The following is a 25,089-nucleotide window of genomic DNA, read 5'->3' as shown; positions in this document are numbered from 1 at the left end:
CATGTTATTACAAACCTCAATAAGAAGTCAACCTTGATAACAAGTCTTATTTTAAAATCCCCATGAGAGTCTTCTTATCAAGGTTCTACTGTAAAAATAAAAACTTTATTGATATAATCTGAAAATAAAATGTATTTTCATTGAATCCACTCATATTTACCGATAATTACTCTACTATATAAATTATTGTAGCAATATTTAGTTAATTCAGTTGATTGCATAGTTGAATGAGTGCTATTAGATAAGTGAACAAAAAACTCTGTTAAAAACCCATACCTTTTTAACTTTTGAAGAGGAAACATAGAAGAAAGTGCCTAGGTTATAATGATTTTTGTAGGGATGGACGGGTCCCGAAATTTCGGGAATTTTTCGGGAAAAAAATATTCCCGATTATCGGGACGGGATTACATTTGATTCGGGAATTTTTCGGGACGGGATTTGGTCCGATCGCCGGCGATTTTGCCGCTTCGCGAGTGCCGATGACGCCGCTATTGCGAGCGATAGGTCCGCGAACGCAGGAGACGAAGTCGTTTCGACGATTGCGCCGTGACCGCGGAGTCATACCGACGATCACGCCGTGACCGCGGGGTCATACCGACGATGACCCCGTGACCACGGAGTCATATCGACGATCGCGCCGTGACCGTGAGTCATACCGACGATCGCGCCGTGACCACGGAGTCATACCGACGATCACGCCGTGACCGCGGAGTCATACCGACGATCGCGCCGTGACCATGAGTCATACCGACGATCGCGCCGTGACCGTGAGTCATACCGACGATCGCGCCGTGACCGTGAGTCATACCGACGATCTCGCCGTGACCGTGAGTCATACCGACGATCGCGCCGTGACCGCGGAGTCATACCGACGATGACCCCGTGACCACGGAGTCATACCGACGATCGCGCCGTGACCGTGAGTCATACCGACGATCACGCCGTGACCGCGGAGTCATACCGACGATCGCGCCGTGACCGTGAGTCATACCGACGATCGCGCCGTGACCGCGGAGTCATACTGACGATCACCCCGTGACCGCGGAGTCATACCGACGATCGCGCCGTGACCGTGAGTCATACCGACGATCGCGCCGTGACCGTGAGTCATACCGACGATCGCGCCGTGACCGCGGAGTCATACCGACGATGACCCCGTGACCACGGAGTCAAATCGACGATCGCGCCGTGACCGTGAGTCATACCGACGATCGCGCCGTGACCGTGAGTCATACCGACGATCACGCCGTGACCGCGGAGTCATACCGACGATCGCGCCGTGACCGTGAGTCATACCGACGATCGCGCCGTGACCGTGAGTCATACCGACGATCGCGCCGTGACCGCGGAGTCATACCGACGATCGCGCCGTGACCGTGAGTCATACCGACGATCGCACCGTGACCGCGAGTCCTTTCGACCGCGAGTCACAAGTTTCTACAGGTACCTGAAAAATTGTTACCCATCTCTTGGTTTTTATAGATCAGTGCCACAAAGGGTAAAGATTGATTTTGTATGCCTTTTTTGGTAACTGCAATACTCAAGTCTTTCTTTTTATGCACAGAAAAAAATCCCGTCCCGTCCCGTCCCGAAAATCGGGAAGGAAATAAAAATCCCGTCCCGTCCCGTCCCGAACTAAAAATTCAATCCCGTCCATCCCTAGATTTTTGTTATGATGGTTGATTCCCGCACCCTAACAAAAATACTTTGTCTTTAACTATTCATTCTTAGCATGCATATTGCTCAGAATTTGATATATTTGTTGTAAATTGGCAACAATACTCAATCCATTGTTTTAAGAAAGGTCTAGTTTTTTGATCTTAGATTAAAATATTTTTGTTCAGTATACTACATAAAAAAGTCAATTGATTGAAAACCAAGATTTGAATTAAAATTTAATCAAAAATGTAGTTTAATTTGTATATAAATATTGATCACAATATAGTTTGCTAATTTCTCAGTTTTGACTTAATGTAAAAAATATTTAAATTATAAAATGATAATCTATACATAACACATGGTAATTTCTTGAGTAAAGTTAAACAAAAAGTTAGTTTCAATGGTTTTGTTATATTCTCTTTTCAGACTGAAACGCAGGATAAAACCATATGTGTTCTTCAGAACTCACTTAAGCGATGTCACACTGAAGCAGAACAACTTCGCAAAACAATTCATTGCCTGGTATTTATTTATGTTAACAGTTATCAGAATTTTATTTTTATCATCGTATTTCTGCCAATTTATGTAAAGTTTTCCTGGAATCTAATACTAGAAACTAAACTATTCTTTTAAATCTGCCGGGTGATTTTCACTCATAAAGTTTCAATTTACTGTATAACTTAAAAAGCTATTCTAAGCTGATTTTCTAGCAACAGTATTATAAGCTGTACCTGATTTTGTCTGTTCAAAATTCAAAAATGGGTCTCTGCACTTTTTATTAACCTTGTAATAACTTTTAATTAGTACCTAATAACTTTTGATTACATTCCAATGTTTGACTTATTTTATTTATTTTCTTGTGGAGTAACACAAAACAGTTTTAAAACATTCATATTATTCTAAAATACAAAAGTTTTGTCTAGAGCATATTATATCAGGGTACATTGCACGACGTCAAAAATATAATTTTTTATTTGTTTTATGATGTCCAATATAAAATATTTGACTGTAGCATGACCAATCCCATGACGTCCAAAGCTTGTAGAAAGACTAAGTTTCTTGCAGTTACTGTACTTTTGAACATGATGAGATATTACATCGTGTAACAGTCGAACAGTTTATATTGGATGTTGTGGGACAGCTCAAAAATTATATTTTGGACTTCTTATATCATTTTGACTTATATCATGTGTCACAGTTAAACTTGATCTTATCCTTTGAGCACCAAAATCCGATATATTTGATGCAAGACTAATACAACCATCCTTCCACTTAAAACTACGCTTGGAATTTTTTTGCATAAAATATAATTGTTATATTGCAATTCTTAATAATCCTTGAAGTTGAATTACACTACATGTTCTGAGGGAACAGCCACATATGTAATCCTCTTTTCCAATTTGTGCTGCATAAAATTTAAGATTGAACTCAGAACATGTTGACAAATAAATATAAATAACAAAAGATACTATATTACTCAGTCTTGTTACGGGTTGCAAATGGGCTGATAAAATCTTTTATTTTTTATAGGAACTACAAAAATGTGAAACTGAAAGGGAAAGTAAGAGGAAAATCCAAGAATTGGAGTCCAAGGTGAGTTTTCCTAAAGATTATTTGAACTTGCTCCCCACTACTTACTAAGGTTAGGTAAGTGGTTTTCAAAACTGCTAAGCCAGAAAGCTCACAGAGCTTGTTGCACACACACCTCAGGGGATGTCTCTCTCACTGTTGATACAGGCAGTTATGTGGTGATAGGTCACAAGACTAAACAGATGCGAGGTCAACTCACATCTGGTCCTTTTAATCCATAATGCCTAATCATTTGCCCTCCATTATAAGCAGGCTCCACACGCTCTTGTATATTTTAAGTATTTGAGGTTCTTCAGTTTGTTGCTGCACATGGCATAAACGGATAATGATGATCTCATATTCATGAGAGCCATGTTGGAGATAGAGTTATGAGGTGTTTCTTGGTCGTTCAAGAAAAGAACGCTATTGAAATACTCCAACTTTGGCTGGTATACTTGGTATAATTCATCAGTACCGCTACCTGACTTTATCGAATCTTTGTCTTTAAAACTGCTCCACATGTTGTTTATTTTCTTTACCACATCGTCTTTGTTGACCCCAGGCTTTACCAATTTTTTTTTTAATAAATAATTACTGTAAAGTCAACGAAACACTGATTTACCTCGAGGCCTACCCTACACAATCCTCCACATGCTCTGGCCGGACTTCAGGCACAACTGGCCTGCAGGCCTACGATACCAAATTTTGTATTGGATTTTTCGGCCTGCAGGCGGCACGGCCACAGGCATAACTCAACAAAATTCTCCATCCACACGTTGAGATTTTCCTTCAGGGCAGCCTTCAGATTTAACGGAGCGTATGGAGCCTATTTTAGTGTTAGCCATTATAACAGTATAATTGAAGGATTGTTTAGAAATATTTAGATTATTTCAGAAAATTCACGACCGGGGCACATTTTAACACCTTTTAAACTTTATTTTTTTTAATAGGTGAATTTATGTGTTTTTAATAAAACTTTGTTACATTTAGTCGTAACATAATCTTAGCTTTAATTTTGTTATTTTTTAAGCCCTCCAAGTTAACATGTTAATGTGCAATATCTGTTTTCGCAAAGGTATGCAAATCGTTCAAAAGTACCCCACCACTGGAAGAAGTGGGGTACAATTGAACACACTATTTCTATTGGAGCTAACTCTTCATTTAATGTTTTGGATTCACATTATTTTGTAGCTAAACGTTGCAAAGTTAATAGCAAATTATATTCGTTCGCTGCACGTGCAGTTCTCACACTCATTGTTGGTTGAGGAAGCTTATAGTCTTATATTATTATTATTCATTACTGTCTTGTATAGGAAACAAATATAATCAGTTGGGGTACATTTGAACAACATGCTTACCAGATGAAAACATGGTGTTCAAATGTACCCTTCAGACTCTTGTTCACATCTACCCCACTAGGCACCATTTTGCAAAAAGATAAATTATGTTTTCTTGAATTGTAACTTTACTTATCAATGTGAAATGCATAATTGTATCTAAATATGTATAAGCCATAAGGTAAATGGATCAAACTTATCCGTAATGTAGTTTTTCTATGGAAAATTTACATATTCCTACTGCTAAAAAAGTTTTCTTGTGGTGCTCTAAAACTTCTTTTCCCAACAATAAACTAAGAACTGGTCAGAAATGGAGGGAGATGAATGCAACCTGTTGTCCTATTTGAGGGCTACATTTTACAGCTGGTCCAATGGCCTGTGAGTATAAAAATTACGGCAATTTTAAACTGTTCAAATGTGCCCCACTCTCCCCTACCGCTTGTCCCTGACCATCACGTTTATGATTTCTATCATAAAAATTTCAAAAATTAAAATATCGTCATATTTCAATGTTTTATACACAAAAAAAGCACACCTCTATACAAACATAACGATTTTTCGGGTCTCAGGTAAGTTTTTTCGGAGTTATACAAACTTAAAAAGATTTTATTGTCCTTTTTTTCTATTTTTTGAGTTTTTTTTATTTTTTTCTAGAAAGACCAAATATACCAAAAGCTCAGTGACCTTTTTATTGTATAATGGTCATAAAAGTAAATTAGTTTATAGCAAAACATAGTTATAAAAATAATATTAACTATTTTTAATATTCATTTAAACGACTATTATGGTCGTGACAGGATTTTGTGTTTTTCCACTAAAGATGCTCTTTAAAAAAAAAACTACCAAAGATATTGCGTTACCATGGACATTTTATGAAACTTAAAATGTTAATGAAATAAAAATAATAATAAAAGTTTTGAAAAAAGGGGAAAAAAATTTGCAAAGTGCTTTTCCTGAAAACGTACGTTTTTAAATTTTCACTCATAACTCAAGTACAGACTAACAACTCAACTTGGGTACAGTATTACTCCAAATTCTAAGAGCAATTGATGACTTGGCACAAGGATTTATATCAACAGTATTCATATATATATATTTAAATTAGCTGATTTGCTTACGGAAGTTAGTAATAAATTATACCAGATAACTTATCTAAGATAACCAAACCATACATGTTCATTAAAAATTGTGAAAAGGTTAACCTGTAGCTTATAAAGAGGTATATATAGTAGGCCTAGTATTTAAAGTCCCATTAAAATCCCAGGATAGGTTCTATGAGCTATCTTAGGTTATTAACTTCCCTGTTTAGTGTTTATGATAACAAAGAGCATACGTAAGTTCTTACGACCTGAAACCCTACCTAGCCCTAGCACCAGATTGACAGCGGAGCGCTATATTTTTGTTTTGTTTTAAAGCGTATAATTTTGACAGTAGTACACTCTGGAAGCTGCTCATTCAACTTTGTTTGCTAAAATGAATAATTGGCTCTTACTGGTCCATGTAAATGGAATGTCTACATTTATACAGACTGAATTTTATAATACATACGCTGCTTATGAGAAAAGGGATCACCAATAATTATTTTGCGCTTAAAAAATTAATGCAGAAATAAAGTAGAGAACCTGTATTAGATTGTGTTAGGATATTGGAAATTAAATGTCCACTTAATTAAGAACAAAATAGTGTCTGTGATTTATGGATCAGCTGGTAAAATAGATAGTTAATCGTATAGATGAAGTTATCAGGTTTTACGTGTTATCAATCATCAAAGTGAATTGCAGTCAATGTGAAGGCGGGTCCACCCACACATACGACATTCTCAAAGCACCAAATACTTGTCTAACTACTTGGATTGGCATCAGCCGATTTCCGAACAGAGCCACACATTCGTCACTTTCTGTGCAGTCCAATCGTTGCGGGGATAGCAAATATTGATAGAAACAAAAATCCTCAAGCATTGATGGTTGCCGAATTATGAGTAGTGTGGATTTACTTGCTATCCCTGTGACGAACAGGCTGCACAGAGAGTGATTAATGTGCAGGCACCTCTGTTTGGAAATCAGCTAATGCCAACCCAAGTTGATATGTGCGGACCTGTCTTTCCAGGCTTGAAGTTGGTAATGTTACAAACACCTCCTGTATCATTGTTATGTTTCTCCAGATTTCAAAACTTCAAAGTTGTTTGAAGAAATATGAAGAGGTCAATGTAAGTAATTTAAACTTTGTATGCAATTTAAATTTAAAACGTTTGATTCTGTATGAAATTATGCTGTGTAGATAACAAGCTGGTTCAAAATGTTGTATTAGAGTCAATCCTCTTAAAACTGTATTCAGTCATCAATAGATTTTAAAGTTGTCATATATCACTATTATTTTCATAAAATAGTTCAGTAAGACATTTAAATTTTCTTCCATCAAACTTTTAAAAAATCCGACAAACAGCTGAAATAGGACAGGTAGATAATTTACATGTTTCAGTATGTATCCGCCACTGTCAAAACATTGTAGTTGGATGAAATCCTTGTCATTGTTTACTAATAAACATACACAGAACATTTACACGGACATAGACCCACAAAGACATTTACGAATGATGGATACAAGCTGAAACATATAAACAACCTACGTGTCCTATTTAGGCTGTTTCTCGGATTGGAAAGGTATAATAGTATAAGGTATAAATAAATAGGTATGCAAACCTATTAATTAAATTGAGTATAATAGTTCAGCAGCTGGAATGGAAATGAACTGTATTTTTTCACCTTTCATTCTAATATTCTTGATGGTTTCACCTTGTTCATATACTATCAACAGCTTAAAAATTATTCAAGTTTAAATATATTAATGAACAAAACATAAAACTGTGATATTTAAATTTTGAGTAACTGACAAAATTTAAGGCATTTAGAGCAGGATACTCTAATAATTATTATTGCATAGGTGGCTAAACCTCTCATGTTATTATTTTGGGAAGATGAAATTATGAAAAATAAATTAAATAAAAACTCAAAGTAGGGCTGGTCAGGAATCACATAAGGTATGGGTATAAAAAAAAATCTAGCGGCCAACGTTGGACTTATCGACTTGTTAAATGCAACTTACTTGTTCTTGTTGTTTTTTTTTATTCCGAAGGATTTAAAAGAGAACGATTTGGTAGAAAAGCTTCAGTTTGCCACACTTGAGCTCGCCTCACTTGCCGGTAATCTACAAGATGATTGCAAAATCGCTCATCTCAAAATAACAGATCTTTACGAACAGCTGAGTGACAAAGAGGTGATACAATCTAACAACAACTAGTACCACTAACATACTAGTCATGATGTGCAAGGAATTAGTCTGTTTGTCGCTTATTGTCTCCTGTAGTGGAACCTCAATAACAAGTCACCCTTGATAACAACCGTCATTTTCAAAATCCTCTAGAATTTATTTTACCCCTACATGTTTTATGTTATTGCAAATCTTGATAAGAAGTCAACCTTGATAACAAGTCTTATTTAATAATATGCCTACACAATGAGAGTCTTGTTATCAAGATTTTACTGTACTTCCTTCAGTCACTCTTTCTGTACACACAACACAAGCTTTAAAGTTATGACCAATAGCATTGTTTTAAATTTATCTTGTTTGATAATGTGCATGATAATGAACCCATTCTTTGATTGATACATTAGCACTGTAGATCTACTGCGCTAGATCTACTTATCCTTAAAACTAGCACTGTGTATGTGTTTGACTAACAGATACTAATCAGTAATCAGTGTGCAACGTTTTACCTGTGTGTGGTGTGCAACTGCATAAATATTATTGCTGTTACTAAAAATTTAAGCTGTTAGCAGAAACCTTACAGCAGAAAACTTTGTAAAATAACAAATTACAGGTCTTTCAGGATGCCTAGGGTTAAATTCTGTTATGTAATTCTAATGGTTTTTTTTATTTATTCATTTTTGTTTACACGTTCTGTTATTTCCAAATTCATACTATAGTACATAATACATATATATATATAATTTATTATAATTTGCATGTTTTAAAAAGTTATGTAACATTCTTATCCATACTCTTTGTTTCAATTGGATTTTAGCTAGTTTGTTTTAAATTTTTCAGAAACGTCATCAAAAGGCTGAAGAAGATTTTAAATCAGCCATTGCCAATTTACAAGAAAGCGTGAGTATGACAATAAGAGTAGACCACTTAAGACTCTTTTTTTGCAGAAGTTTTTTATTTAAACAAAATCTAGGTAATTCAAAATTAAAGTCACCAATTGAAATTATTGTCAGTCTTACAACATTCTAAAAAAAAAATCAGGCAATCCAATATTAATATGAATACAGTAGTTTTAGCATATGCCTTTACTTGTGTACATACATATTTCGTCTTCAAATTAATGTAAGTATGTTTAATTGAAATGACAATAGAAAAAAACTAGGTTCTAGTTTCTTTCAGCATAAGTAGTGAACAGGGTTTGAAAAAAACAAAAAAACAATTGTAGCATCATGAAAATTTGTCCGTCTACCTTATTGAAACTTTTTCAAAAGCATTGAATTAGAACTATAATCTTTTACAAATAATGTTAATTGGTCCGTTTTTAGTTGTAGACAATTCAAAAGTGAAATGTGTCACATTTTTGTAAACCTGATTCTCTGATTTTATTTAGTATTTTTTTTAAATATATCTACGCCAGTGACATTTATTAGAGTGTGGTAACAATTTTGCTTGGAATCAAACCAGCAAATAATGAACTAATCACACATTTTTCAGATATTTAAAGAACAAAAGAGGGTTGGCGAGTTACAGGACAAAAATAGACAGCTCGAAAAGCAAATTGAAAATTCAAAGTTAACTACTGTAAGTATAACTGCACTTATTAATTGTAGTTGGCACTTTAGCAGATCAGATATAATTATTATTTCAGTTGTTTTGTCTCTGGATCACTGAACAAACTATAAAAGGTATACAATTTCCTGAGTGCTGCCAGAGTTATCCTGTATAGTCCTTACAGATTACGCGTTTCGAGGACTTGAGTCCTCATCATCAGATGTCGTACAAGAACATTTATTAACACTGTCACTTCGAAAAGGTCGTCAAAAGTTTAAATATGAAACACAGACACATACTACACACGTAGACATTTACACAAACAAAAACGAGCTGGCCTACTGACAAAAACTTACAATGTCTTACAATTTCCGACCGTGTACGCACCTTTACCTGTTAACTGTGCGCACGCGGTCGGACTTACCTTTTGTAGAATGATTATAAGTAGAGCATTAGTATTGTGTTCCTGGTAGGGATGGACGAGATTGAATTTTTAGTTTGAGACTAGACGAGACGAGATTTTTTATTTCTCATAAAATTTCGAGACGAGATCGAGACGGGATTTCCCTTCTCATACACAACGGGAAATGCATGTTCAAAATTTTTACCTGATTTTGTAACATTGTTAGATGACTGTTTAAATACAAAAATAATGATAATAGGCAAGAATATTTACAATCTTTTATTAAAAAAAATCAGCATAACATTTTTTTATTAATCACGCCTAACTTATTAAAAATGCCTACGATTAGGAAACATAGTGATATCAGTTAGGATAGAGTTCAACTTATCCTAAAATAAAATAAATCATAAAATAAAAGCAATATTAATTTTTATAAAATAGTTACTTGTTTTGACTTTTTATAGTAATAAAACATTCCTCACACTGCTTACACTTAACAAAACTTCTCAAATGTTATTAAAGTAATATTATTAAAATAATTAAAGTAATATTTACATTTATAGAATTAATTAAATAAGAACGCCTTCGCAAAGGAAACGCAACTACAACACGCTCCTGTATTGCGGGTATTGCATTTGCTTTCTGCAGGCGTTTTTAATTTTTTTTTTTTTTTTTAATTCTTGTCTCGATAAAAATCTCGGCCAAAAAGAAATCTCGTCTCGTGTAACGAGATTTAAAATTTCCCGAAATTTCGAGACTTGACCATCCCTAGTTCCTGGTAAAGAAGCAGCATCACAGACCGAAGGGTTGATTCCCTGGCAATTCACTAGTATTATAGGAACTTGTAAAATTAAAGAAAAAACTTGTTATAATAATAGAATAACAACTTTTGTCTTGGCGCCATGTTTATATAGACTTTTACTATTATAATCTGAAGATATGTAACCTGCAAGTAGTTATGTAAAAATTACAATTTGAATATATCTATATATTCCAAATAAAACAACTGGCATCAACAAAGATTTTAACCAGAAAAATGTTTGCTACAATAATATTTGGTAGGTAGGGTAAATGCTCGGTTATTTTTCAAGCTATCAACTGAATATCCAGATGTTTATTTAAATGTTATTGGAGTCATTGGGTTTTCTTCTTCAGCATTTTGCAAAAATTTTTATCATCCAATGGTCTGTTTGAAATGTTGCCATACCATATTATTAAACTATGTTTGTTCAATCAGGAATCAAAGAAAATAAAAGAGGAAAATGTGCAGAAAGATCTAATTGAAGAGTTGCAAGATAAGGTAAACAACTTTTTAAATCATTTACCAACGACCTGTGTCTTTAACTAGCCTTTTCAATTCAGATCTTAAAATTGGAAAGATTCACTTTCCCGCATTGTTTTTTTGCTTTACAGGGAAAGGAAAAAGTAACAAAACAGAGGTTTGAGGATTTAAAGAAAAGAAGTTAAATTGTTATGCTTCAACTTATAAGCTGTTAAGACCAATTTAATAAGTCGCTGCAATGAGAGCTTATAAACGAAAACATTACCTCTCTTAGAAGTTGAAGTTATGAGTAGTGATTGTTAGTAATTAAAAAACTGTTGTGTGTAAAGTAGTGTACGCAACTCATGTACAGTAAATAATCTTTTCACCACACTATGATGTTTTTGGCTGTATTTCATACGTTAATTGGTGGCTGAAAGTTACGTTTTGCTGGCCATACCAGCTGTCATTGTAATTTGGGGACCGAGCAGGTTTTTACATCCCGGGGCCGCAAAATCAGCTGTCCGCTAGCATATTAATTACACAAACAGTATCCATAGCATTGAAATAGAATTGTTTTATTTTCACCGTTGCCTAGCAACTGTTTATTATTATATTTGCTGATTCCTAAAATTACTTCTTGACATAACCTTAAAGTTGCGTTGACTATCAGTTTTCATTATTATTTATTGTGAATAGTAGCAGTGTGGTGAAAAATAGTGTTTGTAACACAGACCAAAAATGGTTTTGCAGGTCTCGATCGATTTAAGTTTTTGACTTCGTCTCGAACTTAAAAACTATCTCGAGCCGGCAAAACCTCGTTTTCGGCCCTAGTACGAAACATACAATTACGCAATTGTCGCGTAAACTATTATTACACTATATTATTACTTGCTAGTTAAATTTAATCTTCTTGAAGTTTTATATTATATTTATAAATATAGATGATAGTGTTGCTATTGTTAGGGTTTGAACTTTAACTTGCTATAAACAATAGGGGAATAGACCTTACGATTTAGGTTAAATATTTATTGGGAATTGTTTATTTTTAATTAAAATGATATTCAATATTCAGTTCCCTGTTAGAGTGGGTAGCTTTTGAGAGAATTCCCAGATAATAAGTTCCTGGGTCATTATTGTTAAAACATGTAAGTAACGAATGAATTAAAATATTTTAATTTGTGATTTCACGTTCACATAAAACATAACAATAAGTAATTTTACTAAACCTGCAGGAGCCAAAGTAAAACTGAAATCCCTTTGATTATGATTCTACAATAAAAAAATATGACCATATCTTTGAAATGCAATAGTAGATTTTTTTAATCATCATATATTTTTGAAAAAAATATTTTCTATGTATGCCTATTAATAATTTGGTTTAATCTATTTCTTTAATACAACTTAGATAATATTAAACCTGAAAAAATTGTTTTGAGTAAATAAACAAATACCCTTGAACTACCCTTAATTCCTCAGTTTACAAAATTACTAATGAAATTTTATTATAAATCTACTCTACATAAAACGTGTTAAATCCACTACCATAAACTTTTTTCTAGGTTCACGAACTGCAAAATAAATTGAAGCTTTCCGAAGAAACAGTTGTGAGTATGAGAGTAGTTTGTATGCTTAAGGTGTTGTCCTAAAAATGTATTTTACACCATACTACAATGTTTTAATGAACTTCCCACGCAAGGATTTAGTCCATGAAACAGCTGTTATCCACCAGCTTTATCAAATGAGGTTTCATTACGTACCACTGTACTGAAATTAGTTTTTACTGGACATAAACTAGCTGACTATATTTGACAATGTGTGGTTATAAACAGGAGCATAACCTCTCTTAGAGGTTGAGAGTAGTGATTGTTAGTCATTTAGTCGGTGGGTATATAAGAATTTGCTAACATTTTTAATTGTTAAGTTAGCTTAGAGTAGCATGGCTTAAAATATCGTACGTCACTCGTATAAAATGTGTTTTCCGTAGTCGTATGGCAATCCTGCACTCGACTTTGTCTCGCACAGGAACGACCACACTCATCTGGTAAACAAACTCTTTTCAGGACTAGTAATGTAATATCCTATAATTTGATAATTTTACTTATTTTAAGAAGAATTTGTTATATGAGGCTAAGATAGGGCTTAATTTAGTTTAAGTATATTTTTGTTTCTTTGAGGACTGTTGATTCAAATTTTTTAGATATCCTCCTAATTAATATGTTATTTTTTTAATCATATTTTATCAGGTCCAGCCTTTATTAAACTCCTTCAAAATACCTGCATTACAAAATCAGTGTGACAAAGGTTTTATTTTTGTTTAATTTTATTGAATATGCATGAACTACGGTACATGGACTTATACAAATAAATTGTTCACAAAAGGCTTATGCAGAGGATGATAGTTTAAGTCATCTACAAGATGCAAATTTGGAATTGGCAATACTAGCTGGTCACATGCAAGAGGACTATAGAAAGGCAGAGGTCAAACTGTCCCAACTTTACCAACAACTTAGAGATAGTGAGGTACCATGTCTGTTTATCATGGAATGTATAAAATGTTACTAAGCAATGTCGCATGTCGAATTTTAACAAGCTTTATATCTTCGACTTAACCTGTGATAGTTTGTGCCTCCAATGGAATCGCTAATCCAACTAACATATTTTAAAATTGAATAGCCTTTACGATGTGTTGCAAGGTAAATTTTAAAGGTTTTATCCAAGCTGTGTCGATTTTAGCAAATTTCCCTATGGGGAATTATAGCTATTATTGGGGAGGTGGCATGGACCTATGCTTAGGACTGATTTACTTTTACATTTTGATGTCCCCAGAGGCCAAAAATATAATTCATTCAAATTTTTACTTTCTCTCCCTATACATAGTATATGAAGAAAGTATTGTTTTTGTCAACATTTTTGAGTTTGAGTTATGAGTTGATATATCCGTTTTGGGTCAGTTTTCCCCCTTGTACATAGTATATGGAGAAAATTTTGTTTACTATAGTATCCTGTTCTTCCCTTTGATCTCCCGCCAATAGGCCAAGGAATCTCATACGCAGACCTTGTAGGGCTGGGCACATAAATATCTTGTGGAAGGCTGTCCCCTCCTCCTCACCACATTTCCTACATGAGAGGCTTTCAACTTGAATTCCCACCCAGTTGCCGATGATGAAGCCAACCACCTTCTGTATGGTCTTCCTATTGAGCCCAAGAGCATCTGCCGCTATCACACTGGTAAGAGTCTGCAGCATTCTCTTTGACTGTATGTTGCATTATCATAACCAGGAATTGACCGTCAGGGTTTGAGTATCCCCGACAACCGCCCAGTGGTCCGTGTCAAGGTCATTCTGCAGCTCGAGGCCCTGCATCACGTCCTTCTTAGTCATTCATTGCCCTGTTTTTTTCCCAGCATCCTGGTTCCCGGAGAAACTGGCTTTGCAGGGACTAGAGTTAGGGTGCTTGGCAGCCCACACCAGCCTCCTCTCACTTCTGGATACCTTTTTGCCTTTGGCTAAAGCATCCGTTATCATCCATCTTCGCAACTCGCCCCTGGAAAGTCGTTTTTTTCTTTCCTTTCCAGTTTCTGCAAGCTTGTCGCCATTGTCATATTTCAGTAGACCTTCCTCCTCCAGTGGGGTCAGATCGTCTATATCTAAGGCCCACCTCCCCAGTGACCTGATTACAGAAATAAGGGGTACATATCTGATGTTGAAACAGCCATACTTTCTCTTGAAACCAAAGTATCTTCTGGCATTGATGGTATTTCAAGTTCTTTGCTGAAACAGGCATATAAGCCAATCTTAAAGGCAATCACAATCCTTTTCAACAGATCACTCCAATCAGGCATTTTCCCAAATGTTTTTAAAGTTTCAAAAATAATCCCTGTTTTCAAAAAATTCATAGAGGTAATGAGGACAACTATAGACCAATTGCTCTTCTTCCGACACTGTCCAAGGTTTTAGAGAGGCTAGTCCACAACAGGCTTGTATCTTTTTTAGCTAAGCATGAATTTATAGCTCCGTACCAGTTTGGGTTCAGGGCGAGTTTGTCTACTACCGATGCTTTAGTCGAATTCACTTCCAAAATAATTTCAAATCTGGAAAATGGTGAACCGGCAGTTGGTTTATTTTGTAACTTATCAAAAGCATTCGATCGGGTTGACCATGATATTATTTGTCACAAACTTAGTCGTATTCGTATATTAAGTTACAAAAATATTTAGTTGGTCTTAAGCAATATGTTGAGGTTAATGCAGAATGCTGTTCCGAACTCGCGGAAGTGAGATATGGTGTCCCTCAGGGCTCTAACCTTGGACCTCTGCTTTTTATTCTTTATATAAATGACATCGGTGCCTATGTTTGTCCTAACTCCTTAACACTGTATGCAGATGATACCACCATGCTTTTTAAGGGCTCGTCTGAAGTTGTTCAAGAGAACATGTCTTCAACAATTTCAAATTTTGATAACTGGCTTTTTAATAATAATATTCTTTCAAATCAAAATAAAACTAATTATGTCAAATTTCAAATAAGAAACAAAAATCCACTGCATCTTAAACTACCACAATCTTCAATAAAAGAACTTTCTGAAATCAAGTTTTTAGGTGTTGTTATGGATTCTCAGCTGACGTGGCAATCACATATTTCGATATTTCAGATCTTTGTGGTCGTTTGAGCAAGGTGAGTTTTGCCTCGAGAACATTGGGTTCTTTGCTTGATCAGAGGGACCTGATCAATGTTTACCATGGATGCTTTCAGTCTGTTATATCATATGGAATAGAGGTTTGGGGAAGTTCCACACATGCAGACAACGCATTTACTGAACAGAAACGAGCCGTTCGTATTTTATCTGGTCTCCCATCCTCGCACTCTTGCAGGGGAGTTTTTCCAAATCTTAAAATACTCACACTTTATTCCCTATATGTTTTTAAAGTGGTTCTTTTAATCAAGAATAAAATTGGGTCTCTTCCTGCTGTTGGAGATAGACATAGGTATCCCACCATCCCGCTCAGATCTTCTTCTTCCACAAATCCGCCTGTCCCTGTCTGAAAGAGAAACTTTTACAGCGTGTATAAAGATGTTTAACTGTCTTCCAACTAGTATTAAAGGAATGTTATGGCGAAAGAAAGTTTAAAAAAAGTTTGAAATCCTACCTTGTACAAAAAAATCGTACAGTTTTATAGAATTTATGTCTGGCTGATTGTATCTTTATTTTTTATATATTGTCTATCTTATTTATTAAATGTTATTACTGTAGTTCTTATTGACGACTAAGATGTATAATTGTAAAAAAAATATCTATTCAGAAAATAAAGGACTTAAATTACTTAAATATGACTTGTTTCCCTCTGGTTCTCTGAAGGCTCTGTTAAGACACTGAATATTAGGCCCTCAGTGCCACAAGCCTCTCAGCACGGATCGCATTACACCTTAGTCTAGGGCCCCCCTCACTTGGTTCTGTAGGTGGACCAACACCCAGTGGCAGAAGGTAGCTCTCCGCAGCTAACAAGTGAGAATTTGAGTTTAGGTGGGACCAATATGCCAAACCAATCCCACATGGGTGGTTTGGCTGGAACGTTGCGAAAAATACAAAAAAACACACTTTATTAGTTTCCTTGTAGCAGCAAACGTATGTACTTGTTGAATCTAATGTTATTTAAATTTAATTGAAAATCTATTCAGACAAATGGAAATTTGCTTAGTCATCAGGTTTTCTGCGGCGGGGGTATTAAGCATTAAAGAATCCTTGTAATACGTGAAGGCGATTTCTATGAAACACTACTCCTCCATAATAATGGATGGATTTTTACAAACTATGTGTTAAAATTAAGTATTTTTTGTGTAGACGCCCCCTTTCAACAATTCCTTCAATAAAAGTCCTCAGGCCATCAAAATCCCAATGTATTTCTTATGAATAAAATTGAATAACCCAGCTGTTTAGTAAATCTTACTTCAGTAATGGGATTTCTGTGGTATCTTTGTTGCCACTGTGGTATCCTTACTCACTGATCCCCTACAACACCCTGACGTCTTACGCTACGGGAATCGGGAAGTTAATAAGAATTACTGTTTGAAACTGTAAAACTGCTAACAACCGAATGGGCCGGAGTTACTCAGGATAGAAGCTGGCTATAACTGAGGTCTGGAGGTTTCGGTAACATGGACAGAAATAGAGGGGAGGGAGATAGTCCGTTGAAAGTTCACACATTTAGCAAAATTATTGAATTATACACTTACAAATCAATATAAAAATCTCTACATTTTACCAGCATTAAATGGAAAACATGTTAAAGTTACAGCAATAGCCGTTCAGCAAGGTTGTGTCAGGTAAAAATAATTTTACTAATTATATTTTATATGCATGCTGCTTGCTTATTTTTCGGTACGGTGGTATTCCTCATAATGCTTAGGTAAAAAACTATTAGTTCCTTATTTTTGTTTTATTTTTATGATAATCTTGTTAATTTGAAAAATATATATTTTAAGGATTTATAATTATTAGTGAATAATTTTTTAATGACAATTTTACATAAGAGCTAACTATACAAATGCAATGAAATATGTCTTCCTACACTTTTTACTTTCTCCCCCTATACAGAGTATATCGAAAAAATACATTGTTTTCGTCAAAGTTTTTGAGTTTTAATTGGATAGATCTGTTATGGGACACCCTGAACCCAAATAAGTGGTTTGCGAAGTGATGTCTGTGTGTGTGTGTGTGGATGTGTACAGAGCTAGAGACCATACATGTAGTCTGATTGTGATTAAATTTGTTATGTGTACTAATCCACAGCCCCATTGCTCCAGGCATTTTTTTTAATTTTTTCAAAATTTAGATTTTTAATGGTGATTTTTCCATAAAAACCCATAAAGTAACAGAAAAATCGGATCATCTAAAAAATGACCCGAACGATTTTGATAAAAATTTAGTATGTTTTGTCCTTTAAACCTGGAACAAAATGGTACAAATCCCATTTCCATAAAAAATACAATTCCAAAGTTATTATACATAACTTATGTTATTTTCCTATATAAAACCCCATTAAATAACAAAATAATACCCCCGCCGCAGCAAACCTGCAGACTAAGCGAATTTCCATATGTCTGATTGGATTTACACTAAAATGTCTACTTAAAAATTTAACATTTATTTCCTATTTAAATAGAATTATTTTAACAGGTACTTAGGTTTGCTGCATCAGGGAGGGTAAAACTTTTTTTTGTAAAATGTTAATAGTTAGTAAGAAATAAAAACATTTTCCAAATTTGATCAAAATATGTTCATAAACAAGCAAACTACAACACAGTTTACTCATTCTCCATAAGAATAACATGGGAATTTAAAATTTACATTTTTTTGGAATTTTCTCCGTAACCATTAGGCGCATAGTAACACTTCAATATACTAAATTATTTGTTTTTTTAAGCTCTACAAAATGGTTTGAAAAGATTTTGCAAAATTTTATTTTTTTTGGGTCAAAAATGGGAAAAACCTATTTTTACCCCATAAAACCCCCCGTAAACCCCCGTTCCCATAGTCCGATCATGCTGGTTCGCGAACTCGTTCGAGTTTATCCCGCCTTACACCTTCAAACCAAATTTTATCAAAATCGGACAAAAATTACTCAAGTTATCGTGCGGATGGACACACACACATATATATATATATATATATATATATATATATATATCTCTATATATAGATATATAAAAATTTGAACGAATGGTGTTTTTGGCCTCTGGGGACATCAAAATGAAAAAGTAAATCGGTCCCGGGCCTAGGTCTTACCATGAGACCTACGGTAATAGCTACTTCCCTATAGGGAAATTCGCTAAAATAGGATTTGAAGAAAAAAAACAGTTTTAATTCAAATAAATGTGTTATGATCCTTATAATTCTAAGCAAAATAGTGCAACCCCCTATTGCTGTAACAATTACAGTTCAAAGTTATTGCAACTTTTGTGATTTTTTTCTATAAAATATCATAGTTACTCCCACCGCCTACCCATGATTAAGGTTGTTGACAAGCTAAAGTACTGAAAGTACATGTCAGATTGCTGAGACCGTTTATTGATTTATCTATACATTATACTGTATGCATTTATGCTGTGCATCTACTACATTCTACAAATTAGGAATTTTCATTGGAGAAGAGAGGCTTTGCTATAAAATGTCATTGTTTTGTTTGATTTGTTTCAGGCAAAACATCACAAATCAGAAGCAGCCTTACAAATTGTCATTGCAAATTTGAAAGAATCTGTAAGTAAAAAATAGCCAAATGTGTGATACTGTATTTCATTCTTACTCCATTATCCTCCTACGATGTTATTTTTGATGATTTTCAAAACATTCTAAATTAAAAGGTTTTATGGCCTTTTTGTAGGGACTTGTGGTGAAAGTTATTATTATAGCTAATAATTCCTAGCATCAAAACCCGAATCTGAACTATTCGCCTAAAAATCTTTGTAATACCATGTATGTGATGAAGGAATAAATAAGGTTAAAATTACCTAATTGCAGTCAAAACCATCAGCTACAGCTGTTTTGTGCTGTGAATTAAGCACATCATCACAGGGCCACCCGGAGGGTGATAGATGCCAAGGGTGAGATTTCCATCTGTGCCTCCCCCCCAAAAAAGGACATCTGCGGTTTTCACGTCAACAGACCTAACAACCGATATATTATACAGCTTGCGAGTATTTTTTTATAAACCCTCACCTATAATATCTAGATTTACAAATTATAGTACTAGTTGTACAGATAATTTTAAATAACAGTACAGTAGAGTGTCGATTAACCAAAATGTAAATTTATAATTTACTGGGATTTTAAGAGAGGACGGCAATTCTTCGGGCAAAATTACACAGTACACGCCACTTCACTTTGTGTCTTCCACAATTACAGAATCGCCGTTGTCGTCCACGCGGTCACGAAAACATAATCGCCTTTTTCCACAATCGTGGCAGTTATATTCCGATTGGGCGGGAATGACTAGTATGATATCAGAATCGACTTTTGACCATTGATTATCAATCCCGATAATGTTACGGTGGTTTCGAGAATCAACTCATTCTTACTTAGCCTATAACGTTAAATGTTTTTTTACAAATTCCTCATGGTGGAGTTTTTTTAGAAGTTTTAAATTATACATATAGTATTTAAAATGTCTGTGGAATTAATGATTTATCATTACGAATAGATACACACTTAATCCTCCCATGTCATTGAAAGGCTGTTATCCTCTAAGTGTTCTAGCCAACATTTGCAACATCACTAAACCAATTTATCAATGTATAGGGTATGTATTATTATTAATATATTATTATTTATAAGTAATGTAAAATGTGTGAACCACCTCAAGTGTAATTTCACTTCCAGATATCTAATGAAAGGAAAAAGAAGATTGAGTCAGAAAAAGAAAATAATAAACTCATAGAAAAAATTGTAAGTGAAAAAATAGCTTACTATGTAGATTTATTTTAGTTTTGTTCACCATTACAATCAGGTTTTAGATAATTTGGAGTTTCCGAATCACTGCATGGATCATAAAAGGTATACAGTTTAAAATTCAGTCTGTTCACAATAAAACCATTGTTCTTCTGTTAACAAATTATTTAGGGACTAAACAATGGAGAGGAATGGCAAAAACCAAAAGCGTACACAACTATTGAATGTATTACTTTGAACAAAATTATTGCAATTTCCAACAAGGAGGAATTATTTACACAACAAACCTACTGGCTCAGCCGCCCATTACTTCTGATACAGAATCTAGTTTTCTCTTTTCTTCCTCACACCCCACTAAGTGGGACATGCCTAAGAGTAATTATAACATTTGTTAACATTATTTATAAATGATTTCTTACACGAATTGAGCTTTCTTTTTTAGCACAAAATCACTTAAGATGCACAGAGCACACCTATACTTTACAATGTGTTACTCAATAAAACAAACATATAACTTTAATTCTTTGTTAAATAAATAAGGTTATAATGCAGGTATAGCTTTCAGCCTTTTGTGAGATCAATGAATAATATTTTTAATTTTTAGTGATAACTTCCATGTTAACTAGAATTCTTTGGCGGTGAATCAAAAAGTCAATTAGCAAATCAGTCAAATTATGACTAATACTCTTATGACTACAGTATGTCAAGTTCAAGGCTGCCATGACTGACTTTGTTTACTCAAAACAAAATCAAGAGCAATTTGAGACTGGTCAGTTGATCCACCATTATAATAAAAGAAACAATAAAAAAAAATGTTTGAGAAAAAGCCAAATTATATAGGATCTAAATTTTAAAACAAAATTTCTACAATAATAGACACAAATCAAGAGTTTTCCAAATTTAAGAGAAAATTAAAAGAACACCTAGTTGAGAGAGCATTATACTCACTAGATGAGTTGAAAATAACTAACGGCCTTAAGTTTAATACTTGCCAACAGAAATTATGGTGTTTGTAACATTATTGTACTTATTGACAGAAATTACGTATTATAAGGATTAGTTTTAAGAAATGACGCATGTTCAATGTACTTACGCTACCAAACAATGAATAAAGAATGTTTTGACTTTGACTTTGGGGTGTTTTGAAAAGCTGACTGAGTACGGAAGTTCAAAATTGTAATACATATATTTCCCCAAAACTAATTTGTGTACTTATTATTTTTGTTACTTGTTGATTATCTTGGAAATTTGTTATCCGGAATGGCCCTTCTTCATGGTTAATGCAGAATTTCCTGTACAGTAGACTCCCTCTTATCCGGACAGCTTTTAACCGGACATCAGTTTAACCGGACTACACCTTGCGGAAATGACTTTATGAAATGACTTTAATGAAATCTCTTTAACCGGACAATTTTTATCAGCATATCGGTAGAAGTGGGCGGTACTAAAACGACTGTTCTTGTGGGAAAGATTTGAAACTATGATCTTGTGTCTAAATACAATGCTCTCCTAAATGTCAGTCAAATACTGTATACAGTATGCATTTAAACGGTCCGTTTTAACGAGTTTTTTGGGACGTTGGTTTAACCAGAAAACCCGTTATCCGGACTGGCTTTGGTCCCGAGCAGTCCGGATAAGAGGGAGTCTTCTTGTACATTAAATTTTAAATTTATTTTTCTTTGACAGAAAGAGTTAGAAGACAGCAGCAAAGATGTGTCCAAGTCCAACCAGGAGACTATTGATAAAATTACAGATCTCAAGAAACAGGTGAGTGTATTCTCTTTTGGGATTAGATTAATAGTGCAGTGTGACGTCCAGACACAGGAAAGGAAGAAAATCCAATAATGAAAGGGCTATTCAAGATTTAGGTAATGAATTTAATGTTGACAAAAGCTAATTTGGTACAGATTTATTCCTTGTTACCACTGTTACCAGTTACTAATCGCTGCAGAATATAATTTATACTGGACATATTTACACCCCAAGTAGAATCTCAGGGAGGGAAATATAGCGTAAAGACGTGACCCCGAGTTCCCAATTTACCCCTTTGCCTCTTGGTTTGGCGCTCATGCATGTCACTTGGAATGCTGATATCCCTTGTCAGCAGAAAAATCAGGCCACACTATAACCATCGAACTTGATGTAGCAATTGATGTATTGAATACTTTGTGACACTCAACAAAATTGCACCCCAATTAAATTGCAAGATAATGCTGGCTAATGGAGTTGCAAAATATTAACTCCTAGTCATACATAGATTGGAGTTCCATCTGTAATAGCTCCTGCTAGGTTTCGGTTTTAGAACCTCAAATTTTATAAATCAAGTAACGATAAAATATATGATAAAACAAGTAATTACTTATTTGCCTTTGTCAAACTCATCTGATGTGTACCAATCTAGCCAATTAAAGTAATGATACCTACGTTCTTCTCTGGATATGTCTTCTTTTGTCTTACCGGTACCTACTTTGTTTCAGATAAAATGTTGGACGAAACAAGTCTCAGATCTTAGAGATCAGTTGAAAACAACACAGGAGAAACTTTGTAGCTCTCTTAAACGAGAAAAACAACTACAACTCGATCTATCCTCAAAGGTATTTTATTGAAGTAATAAATAATGCTATTTGCTAAATATTTTATTTGTTGGATCATTGACTTGCGAAGTTTGCTTAGAAACCAATAATTAATATTATTGACTTTTGTTACTTTTCATGTTCTCAAATTTATATTTTGAAAAATAATGTTCAATATTTTTGCTTAGTTAATATGATTTTAAATATTAATTGGCAATTGATACATCATTCTCTCTTATTTTTCTTTAAATTCCTTTAGAGATAGTGTCTGTTAATGATGCTAACTAAATTAAAGGGAAATATAACTTGTATGTTTATAGGATTCAAGATACAAAGAAGAAATCAGTAAAAAACAAGAGGAAATTGACCAACTGACAAAGACAGTGGGGCATCTAACTGACAAAATTGATGAGTCTCAAACAGAGCTTCATACAACCAAAACCAAGACTTGTGAGGTGGAACTTAAACTGCAGAATGTGTGTGGCGCGTATGATGAGCTGAAATTGAAGGTACACTAGTACTGTTAATTGTTTGTTAGATACTAGCTTATACTAGATAAATCTGTGGTTTTAAAGACGCTTTAAAGAGCTTATCTAGGCATTAGTATTTTATTGAAGTTTAATACTAATGGGTAGAAAGAGCTTTTATCAAACTGTGTGGTTAGGAGAAAGAGAAGGAGGCCCAGGCCAACAAGCTGCAGGCTGCGTTGACAGAGCTGAGTCGAAAGTTTGCTTCGTGTCGTCTGGACGCAGGAACAAGTCAGTGTGTGCGCCACTACCAGGAGGAATGTGCCAAATACGAGGCACTATACAACACGGTCAGTATACCAGCCGTCCATAGCATAGAAGAATTTTTAATAATTAATTTCCAACAGCTGTTTTTATGATTGTGTGTTAACTGTACTACAATCTAAAACTATTCTCGCTTTTCCTATAAGTTTACAATTTACAGATTATGTAATTTACAGGAAGTATCTATTTAGATTGGCTTGCTTAAAAATTTAGAGGATTTAACAGAAATATATATATCTACTTGCTGCTGTATCCGTGCTTCGCAACATGGAGATGTTCTATACCGCCTAATTCAATTACTTGTTAAGTAGTTTGAATTTATAAACAAAAAGCCACAAAATTTATACAAAACGTATGACATACATTGTAATTGTCCTACTGTTTACATTAAAATATATCAATAACATAATTGTTACAACTTACGGTTATAGAATCTTTCTTTATTTCTATAAACAATGGCATAAATAAACCTATTACATAGTTTTGTAAAATATTTTATTTTATTAGTTTGGATCAGCTGTCTGAAATTGTGAATTAAGCATTTAGCAGTTCTGACTGTTTACATTGAAATGTCAATGCAAAGGTAAACTAGGTGTACAATGCAGTTGTCTGCTTGCAATATTGAGCGGAACTAGCATATTAATCCTGCAATAAGCTTGATTGTCTACTTGCAGTATCCTAAGTCAATAGCTCATTTGATTCACATAAATGGAGTGCCTATTTGCAGTATACAAAGTCAATGGTATGTCTGGTTCACGTCAATGGAATGTCTACTTGCAGTATCCAAACTCAATGCGATCTCTGGTTCACATTAATGGAATTCCTATTTGCAGTACCTATTCAATGTCTGCATTAATGTTAGGCCTACGTCTAGTTCTTGTAAATGGAAAATCTACTTGTAGTATCCAAACTCAATGGTAGGCCTATATTTAGTTCACATAATGGAATGGCTATTTGGAGTATTTAAAGAAAATGGTGCATCAGCCTAATTCTGGCGACCCTAATTATTGGTTATTCATTGTGTAGTAAAATATGCTCAATGATATTAATCCAATTTTTCTTCCCTTTTTCTCTGTACGGGATTTGAAATTTGCCATTTTAGATGATTCGTTGACGTTGACATATGTTGCGACTCTTGTTTACCTTCGTTTGTTATCTCGCCAATAATGTCATGGCGACCAAAAAACTCATAAGGCCTATGTTAAATTTCTAAAAGTTAAAAATTCACATAGGGAAA

General features: G+C 34.4%; 1 protein-coding gene across 1 annotated transcript in view; it reads left to right on the top strand.

Annotated features, from left to right (window-relative positions):
- Positions 1 to 25,089, top strand: part of LOC129000023 (interaptin-like) — a 175,673-nt gene that overhangs the window by 40,283 nt on the left and 110,301 nt on the right. Inside the window, exons 24-37 of the mRNA XM_054426870.1 lie at positions 2,086 to 2,181; positions 3,190 to 3,252; positions 6,727 to 6,771; positions 7,698 to 7,838; positions 8,670 to 8,729; positions 9,324 to 9,410; positions 11,021 to 11,083; positions 12,607 to 12,651; positions 19,241 to 19,300; positions 20,420 to 20,485; positions 22,175 to 22,255; positions 22,966 to 23,082; positions 23,382 to 23,570; positions 23,726 to 23,878. Coding sequence (XP_054282845.1) covers positions 2,086 to 2,181; positions 3,190 to 3,252; positions 6,727 to 6,771; positions 7,698 to 7,838; positions 8,670 to 8,729; positions 9,324 to 9,410; positions 11,021 to 11,083; positions 12,607 to 12,651; positions 19,241 to 19,300; positions 20,420 to 20,485; positions 22,175 to 22,255; positions 22,966 to 23,082; positions 23,382 to 23,570; positions 23,726 to 23,878 — 1,266 coding nt within the window. The remainder of the gene's footprint in view (positions 1 to 2,085; positions 2,182 to 3,189; positions 3,253 to 6,726; positions 6,772 to 7,697; positions 7,839 to 8,669; positions 8,730 to 9,323; positions 9,411 to 11,020; positions 11,084 to 12,606; positions 12,652 to 19,240; positions 19,301 to 20,419; positions 20,486 to 22,174; positions 22,256 to 22,965; positions 23,083 to 23,381; positions 23,571 to 23,725; positions 23,879 to 25,089) is intronic.

This window comes from Macrosteles quadrilineatus, unplaced genomic scaffold (genome assembly GCF_028750875.1).
Source record: "Macrosteles quadrilineatus isolate MER2022 unplaced genomic scaffold, UCM_ALF_1.0 Scaffold_8__2_contigs__length_117827958, whole genome shotgun sequence".
Taxonomy (NCBI): Eukaryota; Metazoa; Arthropoda; class Insecta; order Hemiptera; family Cicadellidae; genus Macrosteles; species Macrosteles quadrilineatus.
This window is presented reverse-complemented; position numbering and strand designations above follow the sequence as displayed.